General features: G+C 37.6%; 1 protein-coding gene across 1 annotated transcript in view; it reads right to left on the bottom strand.

The window, feature by feature from the left end:
* The window catches only part of PSME4 (proteasome activator subunit 4), a gene marked incomplete at its 3' end in the record, with an annotated part of 61,875 nt that overhangs the window by 14,292 nt on the left and 24,856 nt on the right, over positions 1-22,727 (bottom strand). The window contains exons 13-32 of the mRNA XM_079532805.1: positions 21,802-21,866; positions 21,545-21,695; positions 19,949-20,047; positions 19,391-19,460; positions 18,886-18,953; positions 18,138-18,353; positions 17,065-17,222; positions 15,284-15,379; positions 7,671-7,726; positions 6,533-6,589; positions 6,306-6,361; positions 6,098-6,196; positions 5,542-5,604; positions 5,287-5,382; positions 4,362-4,493; positions 2,848-3,057; positions 2,044-2,180; positions 1,659-1,712; positions 703-832; positions 14-95 (exon numbers count right to left, since the gene is read on the bottom strand). Of these exons, the coding sequence (XP_079388931.1) occupies positions 14-95; positions 703-832; positions 1,659-1,712; positions 2,044-2,180; positions 2,848-3,057; positions 4,362-4,493; positions 5,287-5,382; positions 5,542-5,604; positions 6,098-6,196; positions 6,306-6,361; positions 6,533-6,589; positions 7,671-7,726; positions 15,284-15,379; positions 17,065-17,222; positions 18,138-18,353; positions 18,886-18,953; positions 19,391-19,460; positions 19,949-20,047; positions 21,545-21,695; positions 21,802-21,866 (2,095 nt within the window). The remainder of the gene's footprint in view (positions 1-13; positions 96-702; positions 833-1,658; positions 1,713-2,043; positions 2,181-2,847; positions 3,058-4,361; positions 4,494-5,286; positions 5,383-5,541; positions 5,605-6,097; positions 6,197-6,305; positions 6,362-6,532; positions 6,590-7,670; positions 7,727-15,283; positions 15,380-17,064; positions 17,223-18,137; positions 18,354-18,885; positions 18,954-19,390; positions 19,461-19,948; positions 20,048-21,544; positions 21,696-21,801; positions 21,867-22,727) is intronic.

Below are 22,727 nucleotides of genomic sequence, written 5' to 3'. Positions count from 1 at the left end.
AAATAGAACTTACTTATTTCATATGGGCATATGGGCACTTTCTTGTGTGTTCTCTTGAGCTGCTTAAGAACACCAGCCACAGCTGAGATGGCCACCTAAAAGACAGAACCAGGGATGACCACATCCATTTCATACATTTCCCACCAGAAGGCTGTTTCATCATCTCATCAGATACAGTTTAAGCCTGCTTCTCTGCCCTAAAAACCCAATGAACACTGCAGCTAACTTCTCTACAATAGTGGTTGCAGTTTCAGTCATTCAGCAGACAGGAATCAAGGGTGGCATTTGTAGAGCTCCAACATCTCCCTGCTCCACAAGGAGGTGGCCATTACCTTCAAGTCTCACTGAGGAGACAAGCAGAATGGAAGGTGCAAGCACAGAACAGATGAAATTGTTTCAAATAATAAGCCACAGATGTAACAAAACCCAAAACAAACCCACACATACATAAAAGGATTCTAAATTAAATAAACACAAATAGGCACATTTCATGTTTTCACAGTTTACAGACTTCCCATCATTTAGTGTAGCTCTAGCATCACCAAGACTCTTGGATTAAAAGCTTTCAAGTACAGAAATGTCTGTAGGAAGGTGGGTAGGGGTGCACTCTTCAGTTTTTGTACTGCATCACAGCAGAACAGCAAACATCTGTGCTAAAACCCATTGGGCTGCAAATCAAAGAGGTAGTTATGTTGGTCTTACCTTACGAACTACAATTGCATCATGGTTGAGACACTGCACAAAAAACCTTATGGCACGGACAGGCAGTATCCTATCATCCCTCAGGAGCAGGGACAGAAAGCCAATACTGATGTGCTCAAACTTCCAGGGACTGAAAATGAAAGCAGACAGTATGTAGCAGAGTTTTGTCTGCACTGCTCTCGCACAGAAATGATCACACAGGTTGTGTATGTATAGAACATGACTGAACAACAATCTGAAGATGTCACTGCTATAGTCAGTGAGCTCCACTGACAGCTAGGGACATCTTCAACAGCTCTGGGAACAAGTGCAACTAAAATTACACCCAGTTGAAACGCCAGGATTAAAATGGCACCACTAATGTAGGATACTGACCTAAAAGGTCATTCTTTTAAAGGTTTTATTTTTATTTTTTAATATGATGCTACCAATTAAAATCTATTTGGACATCAGTATTATGGAAACATTTTTTTTTCCCCACAACAATAAACAGCAACAAAAATATATACCTTAATCAACGACAAAGCTGAACTCCAGGATGTAACTTATATTAATAAGACTAAATCTCAATGAGAATAAATTTAACACTCAGTCACTCATTTATCTGGGAGACAGCAATGCAACATTCCCCTACACAGGCCATTATGTTTCATTGTGGACAAACAGAACCCACTCATGAATTCAAAAGGGCCTCCCAGGTCTTTCATGTACTTTTACAAAACAACAACAACAAAACCAAATAAACAAACAACAACTTTCCAAGCTAGCCACAACCAACTTTATGCAAGATTTCTACTGACAAACTACTTTTGGACAACTACCTGAAGGGCAAAAAGTATTACTCAATTCTGGTCATTCTAACTGTACCTCTTGATGGAATTGATATTTATTCTTGTATTCAACTGCAATCCACTATAAAGAAATAAAACATTTCATACACATGAAGGGAGACTTACAGATTTCTTTGTTCCACACAGTCCAACAGCATGTTGACCAAATTTTCATAGTTTCTAGGCAGGTAGGAAGAAAAAAAACAAAAAAAACCAATCATCAACCAGACTCTGTTAAAAGAATTACATAAAAGTAGATTACAAGTCCCTCACCACAAGGTGAGTGAACACAGTGCAGCAAACACAACACCAATTAGCATTACAGGGAAAAGGAGGAGGAAGGAATCCAAGTGTAGAGGAGAGAGGCTGCCTCTCCAAGAGAAAAAGCTCATCACAACAATTCTTGGACACTCCCTGTTTGTCTATTTGAGATTAGCTCAGCAATTTTGGCTTATTAATGTCCAGTTAGTACTAAACAGCACAAACCGGTGATGAGGGAGGTTTAACTTACCGCAGAGCCTCAGCATTCTTTTCTTTCTGCCGCTGAATCCCTAACTGTATTTCTTCTGAACGAAGAGGTGGGAAATCTAAAGTGGGATGTCCTGATCTCTGCAGCATAACAGCTATCTCAGTACATTGCTCTGGAACCTATTGATAGAAAAATGCACAGATTTCAATCTGAGGAGCAATCACGAGATTTTTTGTGCTTGCTTCTGCTTTGAAAAAAGGAGGCTTGAGAATCTTAGGAAGAACATATCATTTCCTGTCTGCATAGATGGGTCCTCCAAGTAGTGAAGATAACTGTTCAAACAGCAGAATTTTTTCTTGCAAGCACATACTTTATTTTAAAATTAAAGACACACTTTAGAAACTATTTTTATAAATTAATATATTAAAATATTAACGACCTCTATTAATGATCATTCACTGTTAAAAATAAATCATGCCATTTATTGATTGGGAAAAAGACAGTTCTGCAAATCTGTACAGCGTGGCCACAGCTACACATGCTGACAAGGTTAATTTGATTACTCTGCTTCACCAATACATACACTTATACCTGACCAGCAAGAAGCATACTAATTAACACTGGAAAACTAATTCAACTCCCTTTTCATTAGGAAGTTCAACAAAAAGTTACAGTTTCCAGTAATAACGCTTCAATTTAAAAGATACAGGTCTACATTCCTCTGTAACAGAAGTCAGAACATCAACATCAGAATGTTAATTTAGATAACATAAACGAGTCTCAAACTTTGTGTAGTCAGACACACTGAGAACCCAAGCCACTGACTCCAAGCAATCTGTCACTTACTGCAAAATCCAATCCGATCGTTTCATACTGCCTGTGGATTTTTTCTGCTAGGTCATCAAAAAGTCTGACTATGGATGGCTTTTCCAAGGACATCGCTTGGCTAAGCCCAGAAGAAACGATTGCTGGCCATGTCTGTGCAATGCAGTCCCAATCATGAAGATTCGCCAAGCACACTCCACTGTGATTTCCAAGAAGACAATATAAGGCACCCTATAAAATTAAAGATACAATTTTTAAATAAATGTAAAGCGCTGTTTATATAAGATATCTACACGTGGTCACTCACACAGAACAAAAATTAATCTTCACGTTACCAAATCATTAATATGCCACCACACAGCCTCAGTGACAAAACACTGAACACTTTTTGAAATCATTTTTGTGCTAAAGAAATGTTCTGACAAAATTACATGTCCTGACAATTAGCTACTTCACAAAACAGACATCTGACTTTTGAATGACATTATAGAACAAATTAGTAAATGATTAAGGATCACACCTGGTTTTTCTGTAAACATATTCACATCTGGCTGCAGACTAATCACAAGGCTGCTGACTGAGCCCAGACCTGAAACTGCTGACCGAGCATGATGTGGATGTAACAGTTGTGTGAGAAGTTGACAAGAGTTGTGAAAGCAAGAGTGGCTGGATTTCACTGGTGATTAAACTGGAGCTTCATGAGAAATTGCCTCATTTCACAGATAATTGGAAGGACGTCTTGGGGAAACCTTACTGTTGAGTAGAGTCTTAGGAGGAATAGTACCTAGCTCACCATGCCAGCAATACTGAACAGGCTAAGACTGGGTAGGTAGCAGTATCAGAAATGCCAAATTGTAGTACTGCAGCAAATGCTGTAATGTAGGAAGACTGGGATCAACTGGGATAAATTAACTAAGTTTAGCTTTCTTATTACAGAGAAGATGTAGAAAGAGGTGCAAGGATAAAAGAAGAAACTGGAAAAATGGCAATAAGCTATGGAAGCAATATAATCATATGCTGTCTGACATTAAATATCAGGCAGGTAAAGTAGGATAAGAAGCTAGATCTGTTGCTCTGATCACACAACAAGAATCCAAACCTGTCCCTGAGGTCAGGAAGACTGAGGAGGTGCAAGGTAAGGGAGGGAGCACAGTGCTTCCTTGGCCAGGAAGGGAACACCTGGACAGACAGCGTGCCCCCAGTATCACTGCATCAGCACCACTTCCAGACAACATCAGAAGTTACCTGCTTTTACTACAATGTTTTTCAGGGATCAGTTTTTTGTCCAGTTTGAGTTATCCATTTCTACTGTTAGAGCTGACTGAGCTGCTTTTGTAACACCTGAACACACAATGAAATGAGGAACAAACAAAATTTCTTCTGACAACGCATTTAACCCAAATAACTGTTCATATTAGTTGTACTTAAGCTATGTGCCACAGAAGTGCAAGAGTCATGCTTGTAAAAAAAATCAGTATCACCCCTGTAAATACACTTTCAAAGACAGACACGAAACAAAGTTAATGAGAGAGTACTTTGAATTGCTGCTGAGTGACATCTTGCCGATCTGGACGCAAGAACTCCAAAACCAAGGGAATGATATCTCTGCAGCAAAAATTGTATGTTCCCAGAGCTGTGAAGAATGCTTGCTGAGCTTTACTTCTGACCTGTGGGAAGACAGAAATCACTAGAAAATCACCTGAACCAAAAATATACACTACTTCAATTTGTTTTGTAAGGGTGCTGCTATTTCACCTATACAAAATTTACGGGATTGATCTGTGCACTGAAGCATGTTACTTGTTGTAGATGTTCAACTACATGCTTCCCATCATCCTTACAACTGTATTTAAATAAACTTGTTTCGAGCATTTATTTGAGAAGAGCTAAAAACTTCTTTATACTGCCAAAAATGGTCACTGTATTTTTAAGATCACTTCAAAAGCAAACAGCCAGCATAAAGGATGCTATATGCAGAACTCTAAAGAGCCTGTAGACATTGTGGATGGATTTGAATTTATATATACATGGAATTCCCAAGGGCTAAGAATTCATAGTTCATCCATTGGCACATCTGTTTTGTATTTTTTTTTCCCAGATTTTATTATTATTTAAAAAATAAGCTTGCCTACTTCCTAAAAACAGGTTTAGGAACCCAGTGTTATTCATCATATTGGAAATATCACATCTAAAAGCCTCAAGCTAATATATTTTTAACTGAAATTATTTGTCGAATGACTGTTTTTGAAATCTAGAAAATAAGCTCAAAAACATGCAGCCCTTAGGCTGACTTTCCACCCATCCTTAATTTGATGAAGAGTGGACTACGTCTAAATTGGTAACTAACATAGATGAAGTAATTAAAAGCTTCATACTGCCATGAAAATGAATTGAAAAGTGAAAAAAGTATTAGAAAAAGGCCAACACAGTATTTCAGAACTTCAAAAAATGGTTACTTACCTGACCATATGAACTTGTGGACAAACATAGAAGATCTCTGATCATCTCCTGGTGGGAGGTTTTATATTCACAGCCTTCCATTGTTAGTGTTCTCAACTGAATTGCATTCAGAACACAAATAAAGGATTCCTTTTAGACTTTAACAATGTCAGTGAAACAGCAGTGCAGGATCACTGCAACTTTAACTAAACGACAATATGACACATCAGCTTTTCTAGTAAATAGGTTAGTGACACTATTAAGTGAAGGTATTACCTCATGCTGCAACATTACTCTGTCTATCAGCAAAGCTCTGATATGCTGTTTCTTTCCTTGAAGCTGGAAGGAAATACATAACTGGGTTTAGATTTCAGTATTCACACAGCAGCCTGTACTGACTGAATTTCCACCTGGTACTTTTAATTTAATGTAGAAAATTCTGAGAATGTACTGTGTTTTTTTCCCCCCTCAGGTAAAGGTTTTCATTTACCTATTTTCATTCATTTCATCTGGTAATAAGTTCCCTTTGCAACCAAAAGGAAGCTCTGGTCACACAAATTACTCTGTTAACAATTATCAGAGCAGAGCATCATGCCAAGACTCAAAATTCTGGTCTAAGGATGCTAAGTGGTGGGTTACAAGTCCAAAATGCTAAGCATAAGATTTCCAAATAAAGATACAAACATACTGCAAAGCAATATTCTTTCACAGAAATTACATTTCAAAATCATGAAAATTTTCTTTAGGACTGTAAAGAAAATGTGGAAAAAGCCTTCCTGTGCATTAACAGCTATTCTCTCCACACACTTAAGCTTTACAAAGAATTACTGACCCTGTTCTCCATTGATTTTTTCACTAGGTTGAAGCTCTTCCATCGGGAATCGAATTCATGTTTGTGAGACCCTTGGAACTGCAAAACATCACTAATTATCTGCAGAAAAGAAATGATGAGAATGAATAATTATCTTCCAAAGTCAAGTCATCTTGTTTGCAAGATAAGAAATATGTCATATCTTAAGTACTAAAAATAATAAATATACCTTTATTATTAGGAATAAAGACTTGGTATCATCTTCTGAATTATCAAGTATGTAACCTGCAATTTGGAAAAAAATAATGTATTATCATATAGGAAAAGAGATTTAAAATAAACAATTTCTGTAAAGCTTAAGTATTACAGGCAAAGTAAAGGAAACACGTTTCTTATGTTAAATTTAACATAAAACCCACCATACTACTTATATAAAGGTTGAATCCTTATACTTACGTAACAACTTCCTTGTAACCCTTGCAATAGTTTCACGATAATTCTCTCTTGATAAATCTGTACAAAATTAAATATATTCTTTATTTTAAAAACAAAAATTAATACTGAAGTACATCAGCAGAAACCCGGAGCAGACTGCTCAGAAAACACAGTACAGACTGTTGGACCTTCCTACCCTGCCTTGGTAGATGGTTTCATTTATAACCACAGAATAAGGCAGATTGTTTAACATATGAAAATTAATGAGTTACACACTAAGCAGGATAAAAGAGAAAGCCAAAAGAACACAGATGATACATCTCAGGGGATTAAGCCAATAAGAGACTGGGGATTTGTTTCCTTTCAACGAATAGAGGAAAAGACAGCTCTGATCTGAGTAAGAACAAAAACACAGAATCAAAAAACAGGCTCAATAATACGAGCAAGTTCCTTGGAAAGTTTTAAACCAGGATCATCTTGAATTGATCTAAAAGATGACTAATTTAAAGCCCATTCTCTATTACATATCTTACACAGCCACAAATGCACTGCTTGTAAATTAACTGACCAGATCTTACAAGTGTCAAAGCAACTACAATCAATCATCTGAACAGCAGTTACTGTGCTTTCAGCTCTCACTTAAACTTTCCTACTTGGAAGACAGTGAAGAACACAATGAAGCCTGAGGACAAAGCTACTCTGTCAACTTTAATGTTTCAGACTCTAAAGAATTGGACTCAAATAATCCTTTACCACTGAAGTATGACTGTTAAGTGCCCAGATTGTGTGACTGACCCTTTGATCTTCGAGCAGTTTGCTCAGTCTCCAAATGTACTAGAAAGGCAGAAGGGAAAACTATGTGATGCCTCCTTCCACCATGACAATGACTAGTAACTATTTTAATAGCAACGTTCCTTTTGTGAATGAACCACAGAAGCCTCCAATACTCCAGTGTTTATTTCATATCTGTGTCTTTGCCATAGCTGAAGATAAAATGGAGCGTGCACAAATATCCCATGTTGGCCCAAGAAAGCTCTTTAATACAGAGAATAATCAAAACTATGCTTTCAAGAAGAATCTACACCTTTCACAGGTGAGTAGAGATGGGAAAACAACACAGCACTTCGAGCCTGTTTGAGCAGAATTAGTTTCTACTTACCATATTCAACACCCGTGTACAGTTTCGTCTCTTCCAAAGATACCAGACTTGGTACCCTGCATGAAAACAAACCAAATATTACTACACAGTATGGAAATCACCGACCACATGAACTTTAGTGACATTTGATTAATTTTAACAAGCGAAATTTCATGTTGGTAGTGCCAAAAAGGTTTGGGTTAACTAAGTGTTCACCCTAGTTCTCTAACAGTTATTAGGAAACTCTACTAATGTGTCAGACTGTATCAGAGACAAGTACACTGGAAGGATACTTGGAACCCACGATCTTGATTTCTCATTTATCAGCAACTCAGTATCTGTCAAATCTATGATCACACTCATCATAACAAGCAAGGCTGCTAGCCAGCTTAGGATAGGAAGGCCCGAAGAATCTGACTGCTGAATGGCAAAAGACTGAAGCAAGATCCTTTCCTGACAGGTTAAGTTGATGGAGCTCTTCTGACTTTGGTCCCCATAATCTACAGGAACTATACTTGTTACTTCAAGTTCATAATCAATAACTATGAAAAAAATAAACAAAACAACCATACTTTTTCCAGGATTTTGGCCTTTTTTGAAAGTATATTTTTGAACCTTATTTACTTCATATATAGCCACCATAAAATACAAATTCAGACATCAAATTATGCTAATGAATGCAAATGAAATAAGAAAAGAAAGCGTAGGGCATGTTAACTACCTTTTTTCTCCTCTACTGTATTACTATGAACAAATTCAGGCTTTTAACAACAAACTATTCTAACGTGCTTTGGAAAGAAAGTCAGGAGTAAAAAGTACCACTGTAATATTCAACAGTATCAGCAAGTAATCCCTATAAAAAAGAAATTTTTCACCAAAATTGCATCAGCAGTACCATCACAGAAAACAAAGTGATGCAATGCGAATCTACTCCTATTGCAAATGCTAAATAACACATCAGAAACACCTGGTTCTACATCTGAGCACTCCCTACCAGGTACTAAGAGAAGCTTTTGGGCAACTGAAAAATTCTACCTGTCAGAAGTAGAAAACAGGTTTATTTCTTCTTCTAAAAAAAAAAAAAAAAAAGCAACTCATTAAAAACATGACTGCTGCAATTACTGTACTGATTTGATAGAGGGGTGCAAATCTCAAGAAAAACCTTGAAACCAGAGATTATATAAACAGACTTCTCAGCTCTCGCAATGGTCATATCTGGACCAACAGAAGTCAAATCATGGGCATAAAGAGGCAAGTCATTTCCTTTTCCTCACTGTATTTTCCAGTACCACTAAGGTAACTTGAAAACAAACCATTTTGGAAGCTTTTCTCCCCCCAGAATCTGCATCATCCTGGGTGCTCAAGAAATAAATTGACTGCTAATACAGTTTCCAAAATATCTAATCTAAATTCAGTCCTTTAGGCCATAAAACAAAGTTTTACAAAGATTCTGTGGTCTCAAAGCTGCTCTTAGGATCTACACGACTCACTTAGAAAAATGTTTGTTGGGAACTGCTCCAAGATCAGGTCTTGCAAAGTGGGAAAGATACAGTGACAGTCCCAAGATTAATATCTTGAAGGAGGGGTGGAAGAAAAAGCGAACCTTCCCACCACAAATACTTCTTAAAAGAAACCTAACAGCTAAATTAATAATCTCAGGCAGAGAGACAGTAAGTAGTTATTTGTACAGTATGCTGGATAAGCTCAAGCTCATAGCAGCATGTTTTTCTCAAGCATTTTAATACATTTTTACCTTTGAACACTTCTCCCTGATAAGAATTAAGTTCACGTTTAGCTTTTCTATCCATGAGACAGCAAGGAAAGTTCAAGTGTGATTTAACAGGTTTCCCTCTGCTGGTCTACAGAGACTGCAGTTTTTTGAGCTGTCCTTCAGCAGTTCTTTGCCAGCTAGCCAAATATCCAGCATTTAAAACCAAGCAAAACAATGCCCCAGGATCTCTGTGCCCTCCAGGTAGAAGCCAGCAGCAGCAGACCAGGAGCAAGTCAACACAGAGCACTGTGCAATCCTGACCCAGCCTGGGACTGCTCCCACAAGCCATGACATCGTTCCACACACAGAGCCATTTGTTTCTGCAGGATTGCTAGGAGGGTGAAAATTCCTCATTGAAAATGTAACAAAGTTTTCTAGTTGGCCAACTGAAAAGATCCATGCCGCCATACTCTGCATTTCAACTACTGGTCAGAGAAAGCTTATGGCTCTGCCTGGGACATACAAAAGGAAACAATGTGTTTCCCATAACCACACAGTCAATACCCATAGCAAGACTCTCGTTGCAATACTTCATGCAATGTGCAGGTAACGCAACGTTTCATTTCATATCAACACAAATTGCCAAGAAAGCTTAAGGGCAAAGAGTGTCCACAACTATGGCTAGAAGAAAAATTCCAGCTAAGCAGAACTTTGAGGAATTCATTCCCTTATTCGCTACAGTGCAAATCCAGAAGCATCCTCATCTGCGAACAACTGATGTGTAGTGTTTATACAGCTTCCAGACATTTCACTGAGCATTTCATTCAAGTGTCTGTAGGCATCTTCCTCAGCAAGACTTCAGCAGTAAGATCCAGCTTCTCAGAAACAAAACTTTTCAGCATCGCTCCATGGAACCAATTTCACACTGCACCACAATCACTGAGGTTGGAAAAGACCTCTGAGATCATCCAGTCCAACCACCAACCCACCATCACCATGCCCACTAAACCACGTCTCTCAGTGCAACACCTACCCTCTTCTTGAAAACCTCAAGGGACAGTGACTGCACCACCTCCCCGGGCAGCCTGTTCCATCTAACTAACCAAGCTGAACTTAAGAGGTGGTGATAAAGTCCCTTGACTAACTCTGTTTCTGCATCCCTAAAGCAGCTGCTGAGGATCACCTGGTTAATACGCAGGCAGCAAGAATGGGAAACGAACAGGAACTCAACCAAACACCAGTGAAAGATTTTTCAACCTCTAAAGGCATTATCTTCCTTGCATCTGGAAAAATCTCTACTTGCACACCATTACAGTCATTACAACAGAAAAAAACCATTGACATTATTGTCAGTTACAGCAGACCCTTAGGGAAAAGGGTAGACTACTTGCACAGAAGCATTATGAGTGCCTACACACTGCACAGCAGGCAGCATCACACTGTGCTTCTGCCAGCATGGAAAAAAGTGCATGCCATTTTTCCACACCCGTGACAGGTTAATTCACTGCAACTCTGACCAGCTGCATCAAAACCTCCTGCTATCAGAAGGGATTGCTCCTTGCAACCTCCTCAATTCTTTTCTTCCCTTTGCCTTTTAAAATAGCATGAGGTATTTTGTAGTTAAGCTCTGATGGTTATTTTCAGAAAGATGTAAATTATTTCAATAAATTATAGAAAAAAGCAGGGGAATTTTGCTCACAAAGTTGGGCAAAAATGTGGGGGAGAGAGGGAAATCATACAAACTACCCACTGCTTGGTCTCAGAAAATGCCGGCGCATTATGAAATCCAAACCATTTAAGCTCAAGTTCACTAAATAAAGCAATCACTCTTAACCCTTCATAGCAACCTGAGCACACACACACAGGCCAAGTGCTTTTTGGGTCCACCAAGTGCATTCAGTACCAAACCCACTGCTTTTCCTGTTCAGAGACTCCCAGTCAAAAGGTTTTAAAAAAGGGAAACTGATAAATGAGTATGAAAACATTAACCTATGTTGGCAGGAGACTCAAGAAGACTTGAGCCAACGTACATACTTGGAGATAAACAACAGGTTTGAAATATTTAGCTAGCATTTATCAAGCAATGTAAACGAAGAAAACAAAGCTTTTTAACACGAAGAAAATAGAAACAGAAAAGCTTTGTATGTTAACTACTCAAGAAGCAAATCCATTTCCAACCGACACAAGCTGGTAGGGATACAAGACAAAGGCTCTTCTTAACAAGGAGAAATATTAAAGAACAATAATATTCTGAAATTGAGTGCTCTCAGGTGCTCAGTGTCAGGGAACAAGTCTCTAGAAATGGATCAAATGACTTTCCACACAAAACTTTTCATTCCAGAAGTGAGCAGTGTAACAGATGAACATTAATCAACATCCTTCTAGGAAAATAACTGTAATACAACCTCTGTGATCAAACAAAAGAATCCCAGGTTAACAGTATGATGGCAGGAAAACGCATTGGGCTTCTATCCACACATTACTAGAGAGGTCCTGCATTTCCAGTAGATGTTTTCCTACTGTAAAACAACTTCAAAAGAATGACAGCAACAACAACCTCCCAGCAGGAAATGGCTTCAGTGTCAGTGGAAAGCAGCCTGCTGTATTTGTGGCTGCAATTTGTTTTTTCAAGGTTCAGGACAGGAAGGCAAGACTCACTGCTTCTAGCAGCACAGTGACCAAGCAGTGCCTCTCAGCCCTCCTGAGGACTGCCTCATTGATTTAGCACTACAGACTGAAATTTACCTTTAAAAACAACAAAACCAAACCCCTCATGAGAATTCTGTGCTACACCACAGGTCGATTACACCAACCAGCAAGGAAACGAGCATTCAGCCACGCTGTGGCATCTGTGACAAACGGTCAATATAAAATGTCTGTAATTAGCTTTCTGTGTTACTTAAACTAAAAAAAAAAAAAAAAAAGCACCAATTAACTCCTCATTCACTTAAGTCATCTTGCTCCATACCGCACACACTGTTATGACTAAGTCAGTTAAATTAATTAGCAAATTAAACCAATTAAAATATATGAAAGCTGCTTATAAACACCAGCAATAGTAAGGCTGAGACAGCTGTAATATAGCAGCTATTTATTTGCCTCTTACTAACTGCATGTCCTTTAACAAAACATACCTATGCACGAAGGCCAAAAGCTATCAGTATGTTTTAGCTTTACAAACAAACAATTAAATATATTGAAATAATATCTCTTCTTTCTTCTTCACTCCTGCTACTGCCTTCCCCAGGGTCCCCTGCACGAGGCTGCAAACAGACTCCCAGAACAGGGTTTGCAAATACTTGGGCAACAGACAAACCAAACAGACTCTAAAGGAAAAGAGCATCTGGGCAGAGGGAGCAGTCTGCACACCAACGGAGGCTACATACTACTGATTTTTTTATTATTATTTAAGCAACACTTGCATTTAAAATATTCCTACACTGCCACATGAGGACAGTGAATATTACCAGCACCAGTGTTAGCTACTGTGCCCACTCAGTACTTAAAACAGGCACTCTGTGTAACTGAATTAGCCACTGACAACAAACATCCTTTGGTTTCAAATCAGTGCTTCATGTACATTCCCAAGCCTGCTCCTACTGTGTGCATCTGCTATCTTAACAAAAAACATCCCAGAACTCATAAAACAACCATAACTAAAATGAAATCCTCTCTATTCTAAAGGAGGTGCTTTTGCTGAACTTGCTATATACAGTTGGCTTATAATCTTTCTTGCAGAATGTGAACACATGGCATAGAAAGCAGCCTGTTTAATATTGCTTTTTAATAAGAAGAGGTCTTCTTCCCTACAAATATCCCAGGGATTTCCTAGGGAAGGAAGAGAAAAGACTGAGGCCCTGAAGAGCATGCATTCCATCTTGGCACCATTCTGTGATGCCCACTTACTTACAGTAATCCACTGAGACATACATTTCTTAAGAAGCACCTTCAAAATGAACAAAATTGCATAAAATCATAGAATCATCATCACCATTTGCCCCAGATGGATCACCCAGCCTCTCAAGGTGTTTCATTGATACTGATCTTTATTACTGTTCCTTCCAAATACATAGAATAAACTTACAGGGAGCTAACGTGTATTTGATAGGAAGTCTGTAAAACTGTGATGGGATCTCCTGAAGTATTCAATCCACCTTAAGAGGTCAAAAAATAACTATCTGTGCACATATCCACTCTATTTCCCTCAGATTTCCCATATTTTATATATATATATATATATATATATATATATATATATATATATATATATATAATAAATATAAATTTGTGATAATTCAAATTATTCAAATCACACATAAAAAGAACTGAAGGATACTCAAAATTCACTCAATTTCAGTGGGGAAAATCCATAGCCCTGTATAAAGTGATTGAAAAGATACACTGCTTTAAGTATGGTTTCTAAAAGCCTCGATGTAAATGTAGTAAGTGGCTGCAAAACCTATTATTTCATCAGTAAGTAGAAAGCCTGTTCAGAGTACAAATAATGAAGGATTCTCAAGCTCTACAGTCATTAAGTAGAATAAATTATTACATGTCAAAATTAAGATTTAAGAAAAATAAGATTTCCATTTCTTTAGTCACAGATTGATTTCTGGTGCTGTATAAATTGTGTTGTATATACATACTGTTGTATAAATTGTATGTATTCAATAAGGAAGCACAGATAACAGAATGAAGCAGATCTTCCATTCAAAACATTTATAAGATGTTTGTCTTAACCTGTACAAAGAGTTCACAGCTCCCACCCAAAAATACCAAAGGATGATCCTAAGCAACCCAGACCAAGAATGAAACCACAGACATGGTCCCAAGTTAAGGACTGACTGAACCAAGCAGTGATGCTGACATGGGTCCCACATCACATTACTGGTACAAGAACAGCCAATGACTGCAGTGCCCTTCAGGTGGCCTTCTTCTAGAAGATATTCTAAATCAGGCTAAGTACCTTGCACTGTCTCTTTAACTAAAAGATTACTTAGATTCCTTTGATTGTTTCATACAGCCAACGGTAACGGCCTCTGCACAGCACTCCAGCGTAACACATGCTCTTAGATACTCTCAAAAGAGAACTCTCCCTTTTGCGAGGAGCTCACAGCAGCTCAGCACCCAAAGTAACACATCAGAATCCTGCCAATGTTCTTTTAGACTTCTAGCAGTCAAAACTTGAGCCAAAAACCAAAACACCTCAGAAGTGCATTTCCAATCACCAAACAAAGACCTCACCGTAAGCCACACCCTCCATGTTTCAAAACAATATATAAATACATGAATAGTGAGATCAAATTCAGTATTAATATTTCAACACAGTTTCTCAAACAAGCCAATACTTAAGCAGCAATCTATGAAACGAGTCTATTCAAAGCCCAAACCACTATAAAGCAACAAGCATTGTTCTTGTTGCTTCCCAAATGAAAATTCACTCAGGCATCTTTGCTGGAGTTCTTATTACATTCCACAAGGGTAGGAGCATTTGAATAGGATTTACTTCCTACTTTAAGATAAGAAAACAGCCAGAAAGAAGCTAAGTACAGAATGTGTGCTTGTTCAGGGAGATTATCAGAGATGGCAGGTGTCCTTTGGAGGAGAAAAACCATACAAATATATGCCAGCTTCCATTTCCTTCATATAAAACTGCATCAGCAAGGCAATGCTGTCACCTACCATTTAAAAACATTTGCACAGCCTTGCACAGGAAAAGATTAAACATTATTTCATGTTTTAAGCACTCCATTGCTTCTGCAACTCATATTTTAAGTTTCTGCACCTTTACACACTGGAATGGGTTAAAAACAGTCACTAGAAGCAGCTGGGTGTCAATGGCAGTAAGAAAATACTGAAAAAATATGAAGTAATACCATAATATGCTAAAAACATTTGTGATAGATAAATAAAATCTACTTACAGGTGAGCTATCCTTTCTCCTTTCAGAGGAGGCAGAATATTCCCAGACCCAATCAAGCAGTTATGCACTATGGCAAGACACTGCTGCACGTCATCTCTTAAAAAAAAAAAAGAAAAACTGATTACTGTAACTGTCTTGTGAAATACTTCAGAATATACAGAAGATAAACCATATGTTTTGTGATGTTTCATAAAAGAGTCTTTTTAAGCACTGCTTGCTTTCTGTAATCAGATTCTATTATTTACCGTCAACACTCATGGGGAGCTTTTGAAGTCTGCAAGAGGAAACTTAAGGATAATGAGACACACTGACTTCAGAACAGACAAACAAAATATTCAAAAAACATTACTGTTTGGGGTAAAGCTGTCTGTTCTGCAGTTAGTGTGTTCTGTTAGTGCTATTGTTGGGAAGAGTTTTAAGAGATATAAAATTTATGATGTAAGAATCAACAAAAATGCTACTGATTGAAACAGTGCCATTTAAAGCACCAGCAGTTTTATCTGGCATCCTCATTTATTCACACTCATTACATCCTCAGCCACTTAATGCATTCTCTATTCCTGCAGCTACGCTATCTTGTATTCCACTGTAATTTGCAATTCAAACACTCAGCTAAATGGCCCTCATCATCATCATTTATTTCTTTAGGTAGCACAGCAGAGCCCTGACCAATTCAAAGCCCAATTCTGTTATAAACTGGCTGCTTTACATACAAGGTGCCAAACAGAAACAGAAGAAAGCGAAACAAACAAAACAACAACATATGCAAATAAGCTAAAGACCTATATGGGAGACATATGCTTTCTTCCTTTAGCCTAAGTATAAATTACAATTGCAATTAGGTGGCACTGATTTGTCAAGCACATATTGCCTTTTTCAGGAATAAAGCAGTGTGGGACCCTGCTAGGACAGAAACATATAGTTAGGTGCCTGATACACTGTGCTACACGTAGGGCAGCACTGTACTGTATGAGATATGATGTTGAACAATGAACAGCTGATGAAGTATGAACACCTACATTTAGCTATATCAAGGCTAGGAGGATTTAATACAAGAAAAAGATTTCTTGAGAGGACTGTAAAAAGCTTCAGCTATTTGAAACTTGTAAATGCTTTAGCATGTAATAAACTCATGACTGTCTTGTGGTTAGGAAACTATCCTTCAAAGCCATGGTTTCACACTAACAAAGTTTAACAACATTGGCTAATAATAATCTTGCCTCTGCTCGCCTTTGTTCATGCAGTGACACTCCATTACCTCCTCAGTTACCACACTGCCACTTTCTGCAGGACCACTCTATGCACTCAATCCTTTCAACTGTAGGAAAGGGAGCACCAAAAAGATTTGCAAGCCAAATTGGTTCTGCACCCCATTTCATACCTCAGGAAAGACAAATGGTTATACCAAAGTAACAATAGAGAGTGCAGAGGAAAAACTTTCTTGCTGACTAAAATTTAAGAGTCATAATTTAGGGTATATATCAAAAACATGCACTCCTCCACAACAATATAAAGTGTCCTCAGATTTTATTTTATTTTTTAAAAGTTTTTCTGTTCCAAATAATCTGTTATCATCTGTTATCAATTTCATGAAATGCACTTCCAACTTTATGCACTTTGAAAAGTTAAGAACCTCTGAAAGATACTTGGAATACCCTAAAACATCGTAACATTGCAGCATTTTGCTCCTTAAGGTCTGTAGAGCTAGTACAGCTGGCAGCAACCACTTGAAGACACGAGTGGCTAAAGGCATTCCCTCTGTATCACCTATTACCACTGACCTGGACATTTCTAGTTTTCCAGTTGCATAGTGCTCTAGTTTGGTGAGCTCAGGTTGAAGAAAAGTGTCCAACAAATAAAAAGCAAAGTTTATTTCTTCAGATGAAGGAACGTGCCACTGGATGTCCAAGTTCCACAGGTCACCTGGTTTACCCCAGTCCTATATTAAATAAAGACATCTCATATTAATCAAACAAATGATACAAATCTTAAAAAAAAAAACAACAAAAAAACAAAAAACCCCAAACCTTTAGAAAACCACTTAACATTACTGCAAAGAACTTGCTACATTCAGAGAACTTCAGGAAAAAACAACATAGTAATCCCAAACCTAATATACTGTCTGCATACACCTGGAACATAACACATATCTGGAAGGACTAAAAGGCAAAGGACTGTTAAGGTGTAACTGAAGTATAACTTTCTTGTTTCTTTGGCCAGATTCAAATTCAAAAACATTATTGCAAATTCTGAAAAAATACCATATCTCCTTTTTGGCAACAGTTTTGCAGTGATTTATTTACACTCCTTTTTTGCATGTCTCCAACATTACTTGCTGTATCTAATGATAACATTTATCAAGTAATGTGAAAAGGAAAAAGAAAAGGCTATATAGCAGGTAAAAGATTAAGTTTGTTCCAGTGCTGTAATGCTTTCTCTAACTGGATATTTAAGTGAACAGCAAAACTCTCTTGCAACCTTAACACTGCATTTCAAGATAGCTAGGTCTCAACTGAAGGCATCATATAATTACAAGATTAAGAAACATGAGCAGACAGCTTTTGCTTTACCTTATTGTAGTCATGCAATCATTGTAAAACACACACATCATAAAACATGTCATGCTATATAATTACTCAAAACAAGTCAGTATTCATTTTTTGTTAACAATAATTTTAAGAAACTTGATATTTTTGCTCTACACATTTAAAAGCTTAAAGCATCTTTCAATTACACTTTCCATTGCTGCTACCTACGTTCAGAAATCTCCAAATTAAAACAATTAATATTGTGTATGATTGTTTTTTAAAAAGAAAGTCAAATCCTCTAATCCTAAATAAATGAAAATCCTTGCCTTGATAGGAAAGTATTCAGAAAGAGGCTTGTCAAAGCCACCTGGCACACTGCAGTACTCTGTGGGGTAGATAAGTGTAGCAGAACGAAGAAGATGATGCAGTAGGTTACAAGACAGAATGTAACCCTGCTTACAGGTTAAATGTAGGGTTCGCTGCAGAATCTTCCCAAGCTGCTCCCTGTATGGCAGCAACTTCTTTCCATCCACTCGAGTGATCTAACAGGAAAGACAAATGTTAGAAAAGTAAATATAGCAGATGATATTCTGGAGGACTAAAGAGATGATGACACCACTCAACTGATCCTGTACCACATTTCATTCAGCACAGCACACAAAATTTGGATTTAATACACAACTAGCACACAAACTAACACTTCTACTGTTGAAGAAGTAACACACAAGAGCAAGATCCCCTTGATCTTGTTCAAAGTTTTCTAGCATTGTTTATACATATTGAAATGCACTTTAAGACATTTACCTTCACCACAATACACTTTTCCCTAAATTGAACCCCCTTTCTCTACTCCTTGATAACTGTTTGTAGTAAGTGCTTTAATATTATTCCATGTACAGCCCCCATGGTTATTTCCTTCAAATGACATCTACCTACACCCCATTTAGAGAAGTTATGCAATGTCATTCATAAAACATTTACGTTTAACAGCAGTATTCAGTTTTGTTGCTCTTTCAGAGGCATCAAATAAGGTTCAACTGCATACGTGCTCAGTGAGAGTATTCTTTACACTACCTCTGACAAAAGCTGAAGATTCCAAAGTAGCTCCTTATCTAGCTCTTCATCACGTAACACGTCATCATCTAGAGGAACAAACGAACAGCACTGCTGTAACCACGCTGCAGGCAGGTTTTGCAAGCCAGTGAAATTATAGAACAGATGCCTGTGCTCCAAAAATTTACTCGCAAGCCCTCTATGGCTAACTTCCAACTAATATTTCACCCCCATTCAACCAAAATTTACTTATTTAAGATCTTGAATACTTTGAGGAAATCACTTAACAATTCAAAGTGTCTCCAAACATTAAATAAATAAATGTGCTCTTTTCACTGCAGAGATTTCTGCCAAGAAATTACTCAAGCACTTCTTTTTTTTTCCTAAGAAATAATGAACAGAAATAATTTTCCATTATTGAGACGAAATGATGAATAGCCATGGAAATTCTAAATATTATTTTCATGCTTAACGAAAGTCAATCCACAGCAAAGCAAGTGTAGTATTAAAAACATTAAAAACTTACTGACTGTGAGGTGAGTTATAACATTGCAGCAATGTGGTACAAACAGTTTCAAGGATTCCTCTGGACGGCACTGGAAACAGCATTATGAAAAGCCATTACAAATAGTTTTTTTAAAAAGATGCATCACAAATTCAGTGTTGACACTGACACAAACCTTCTAATACTGTTACTAAGAAACACAGGCTATTCTCAAATTAACAACAATTCAATCTAGAGTCCATACGACTTCAGGCAGTCTGGTCCAGTACCAGATCTGGATGGTGGTGGCCCAGCTGTGGCAGTGGGGTTGGAATTTGATGAGCCTTGAGGTCCCTTCCAACCCAACCAATTCTATGATTTTTAAACACTCATTAAAAGCAATTAAGAAAATACTGCTAAATACAACCTTTTAATTTTAAGATATTAAGAGCCTCCTGTATCTTTAAGGTATAAAAGATTTCATGTAACAAAGTAGTATGGACTTCTTGGTTTTCTTTTTTTTTTTTTTTTTTTTTTTTTTTAATAAACTAAAACTAGAAATAAGTGAAATAAGAGTGAAATAAGAGCATCCTCTCTCACTTTTACTGCAGCTCGACACATATCTGCAACCATTCGACCTGCAACTCTTGTCTCAAATATATTTGAAATGGCAAAGTTGAAAACCTTCTCCAAGGCAACCTAAAAATAACAGAAAGGGACAGAGGTCAGCTCTTCATGTGCTTTTTAAAAACAAAAACAAAAACGTTTCATCTTAAAAACATAGAAGGCAGCATCTGTACATAATAGTTTTTTTAAATATACGATAGCAGACATGATTCACATTAGAAATCAGAACAGAGAAGACAAATCAGTTCTGTACAATGCCTGAAGCTGAGTAAAACTTAACCACTCAATTTAATTACACTAGAGAATAGAAAGGATAGAAAGCTGTGTGTGAATTAACTGCTCAGGAAAAAAAATCTTAAATGGTATCAGTACATTTGACTCCATTTATGTGCACCTATGCCTATCTGCATACTTACTGCCTTCAGCTATAGCAAAAATGCTGCTACAAAAGCAGCAATGATAAGAAGGTCAACCAAAGTAGTTTCCTAGTTTGCTGACTTTCATGGCTTTTCCCACCTTTGTATTTACTGTACTCATGAAAAATAACATGACATGATCCACTGTCACTAAAGTCCATTCAGTTATGGGAAGGTTCGAATTCTTTCCCCTGGGTCCTCTCCAAGTTTAAAAACACACAGTGCTGTAACTGATGACACAAAGGGACATCCAGCTTTAGGATGGAAAGACATCTAAAATGTTCACCTTGGGAAAAAAGGAGGTGAGATACACTGAGCTGACTGATCAAAGCTTGGGGATGCTTCTGAGAAACTATATAGGAAAGCAGCTTTCCCTGGATAAGACGCAATCTGCCTACATGAAAACTGTTATTGTTCATGCAAAAGTGAAATAAAGCCAAGATATCCCTTATTTAACAAATAAATAAGGAATTGACTATTTTAGTAGTTAGCATACATGTAGGTTGTTCACTACTAAAATAATCACATGCAGTAAGGAAAAAGGAAGAATCTGCATTTGCAAGATTCCAACCAAAATGATACCTATGTATCCAAAGCAATGACTCAAAATGTACCATCAGCATCTCAAAATATTTACAAAATATAAACAGAATAAAGTGTGTTACCCCCAAACAACAAGGAAAGAATCCACCTGTGTAACACTATGGATTCCCCACACCAGCCCTGAGGGATTTTAATACAAATTGTTTTTCTGATCTCATTAGCCACATGGCTCCCTGAACTGCTTCTTCTGCTCAGTGGAAGACGAGGGAGATTGGAGAAAAGAGGAAAGCAGGAACTGGGTAAGTCAGCATTAACATCCAAAGACTTGGAAATCCCTGCCTAAAGCAACAAAGTGATAAAGCTGTAAGAAAGAACTCTAGCAATTATCACTGGCTACAAAAAGAGCACCTCCTGATGCTCAGAACTCTGAACTGATGCATATAAAATCACAAAGCAAATTCACATGAAGTCCTAAATTCTCCAAACCCCTTCCTTGGCTAAAATGCATGAGATCCTAACAGGATAACACAGGAAGAATCTGAACTCACTAGCAATTCACAACAGAAAATTAAGACTCAAAGATCTACAGACTATGCCATGTTTTACATACCTTAAATATATCTTTCGAACACTGAGTAAGGATTGTACTGAAGGTAGAAGACAGTCCTAATTCAACTAGACTCTCTAGATGAGTCATTTTCTCTGTTTCAGTCTCTTCTCGGGTCTGTTCCAGCGTGCTGCTCTCTATAAGTCCAAAACACCTAAAGAAATGCAGTAAGTACAGTAAGTACAATTTTAGTTAATTGGAACTGGGAATTTGTATTAAGTTCTTCATGCCAGGCTTTCACCTATCTTTAGCATACTTACCTATCCATAAACTGTAGCACAAAATCTTCAAATTCTGCTGTTGCAGAGCACAGCTCTCTTTCCACCTACAATTTTCCAATGCCAAAAGAACACAGAAGGTTGGCTTTTCTTAGGAAAACATAATATAAAGATACCCTCTATCAACTGCTTCAAAAGTACATTCAAATTTTATGTGATACAGACTACATCTCCCACCAAACAGAGTTTGGATAGCTTTGAGTACATGAAAACAATTACTACATATACTTTGCACTGCTCAATCGAGCATTCTGGCCTTGATATTTAGCCAGAATAGCCTCTCAAGGTGAAAAGGGGTTCATCTCTATGGATACAACCTTCAGCCTTTACTACTGATCTTCCTTTCTAGCAGCCTGTCAGTGAGTGCCAACTGTGGCAGTGGTCTTTGCTGCCATATCTGCATTACACATTCATCATACAAACTCCACTGTCAGCTCTGGAGAGCTGCAGCCTCAGGGCAAGGAAATTAACATTCCAGTAGCACTCTGGCCATTCAAAACCTGTAGCTATTAGCTGCTCTCAGTGCTACATGAAGTCTCCTAAACAGCAGACCAAATTTTCCATGTGGCAGTTCCAACTACGATAGTGGATACTGGTGCTGCCACATTCAGAACATGCTGGACACATATTATTTCTATCAAAAGTAGAATCAAAAATCTAGTGAAAATCAGAATAGAAAGAATAGAATAGAAAAATTATTTCCCATTCCCTCTTTATTTTTTTGTTACATGCAGAAGAAAAAGGACAAAGTATTAAAAACACTCTTGGGAAATTGGCAGGGAGACCAAGGCTAATAAAGAAGAGGCAGCAAAGTTAAATAAGAAAAGGTGCTCCCTGTCTAATGATGTTATCTCTTCAACAGAGGAGATTAAGAAAGATCTGAAGAGATAGCAATAACATCCTAATCA

This window comes from Tetrao urogallus (genome assembly GCF_951394365.1).
Source record: "Tetrao urogallus genome assembly, chromosome: 2".
Lineage (NCBI taxonomy): Eukaryota > Metazoa > Chordata > Aves > Galliformes > Phasianidae > Tetrao > Tetrao urogallus.
This window is presented reverse-complemented; position numbering and strand designations above follow the sequence as displayed.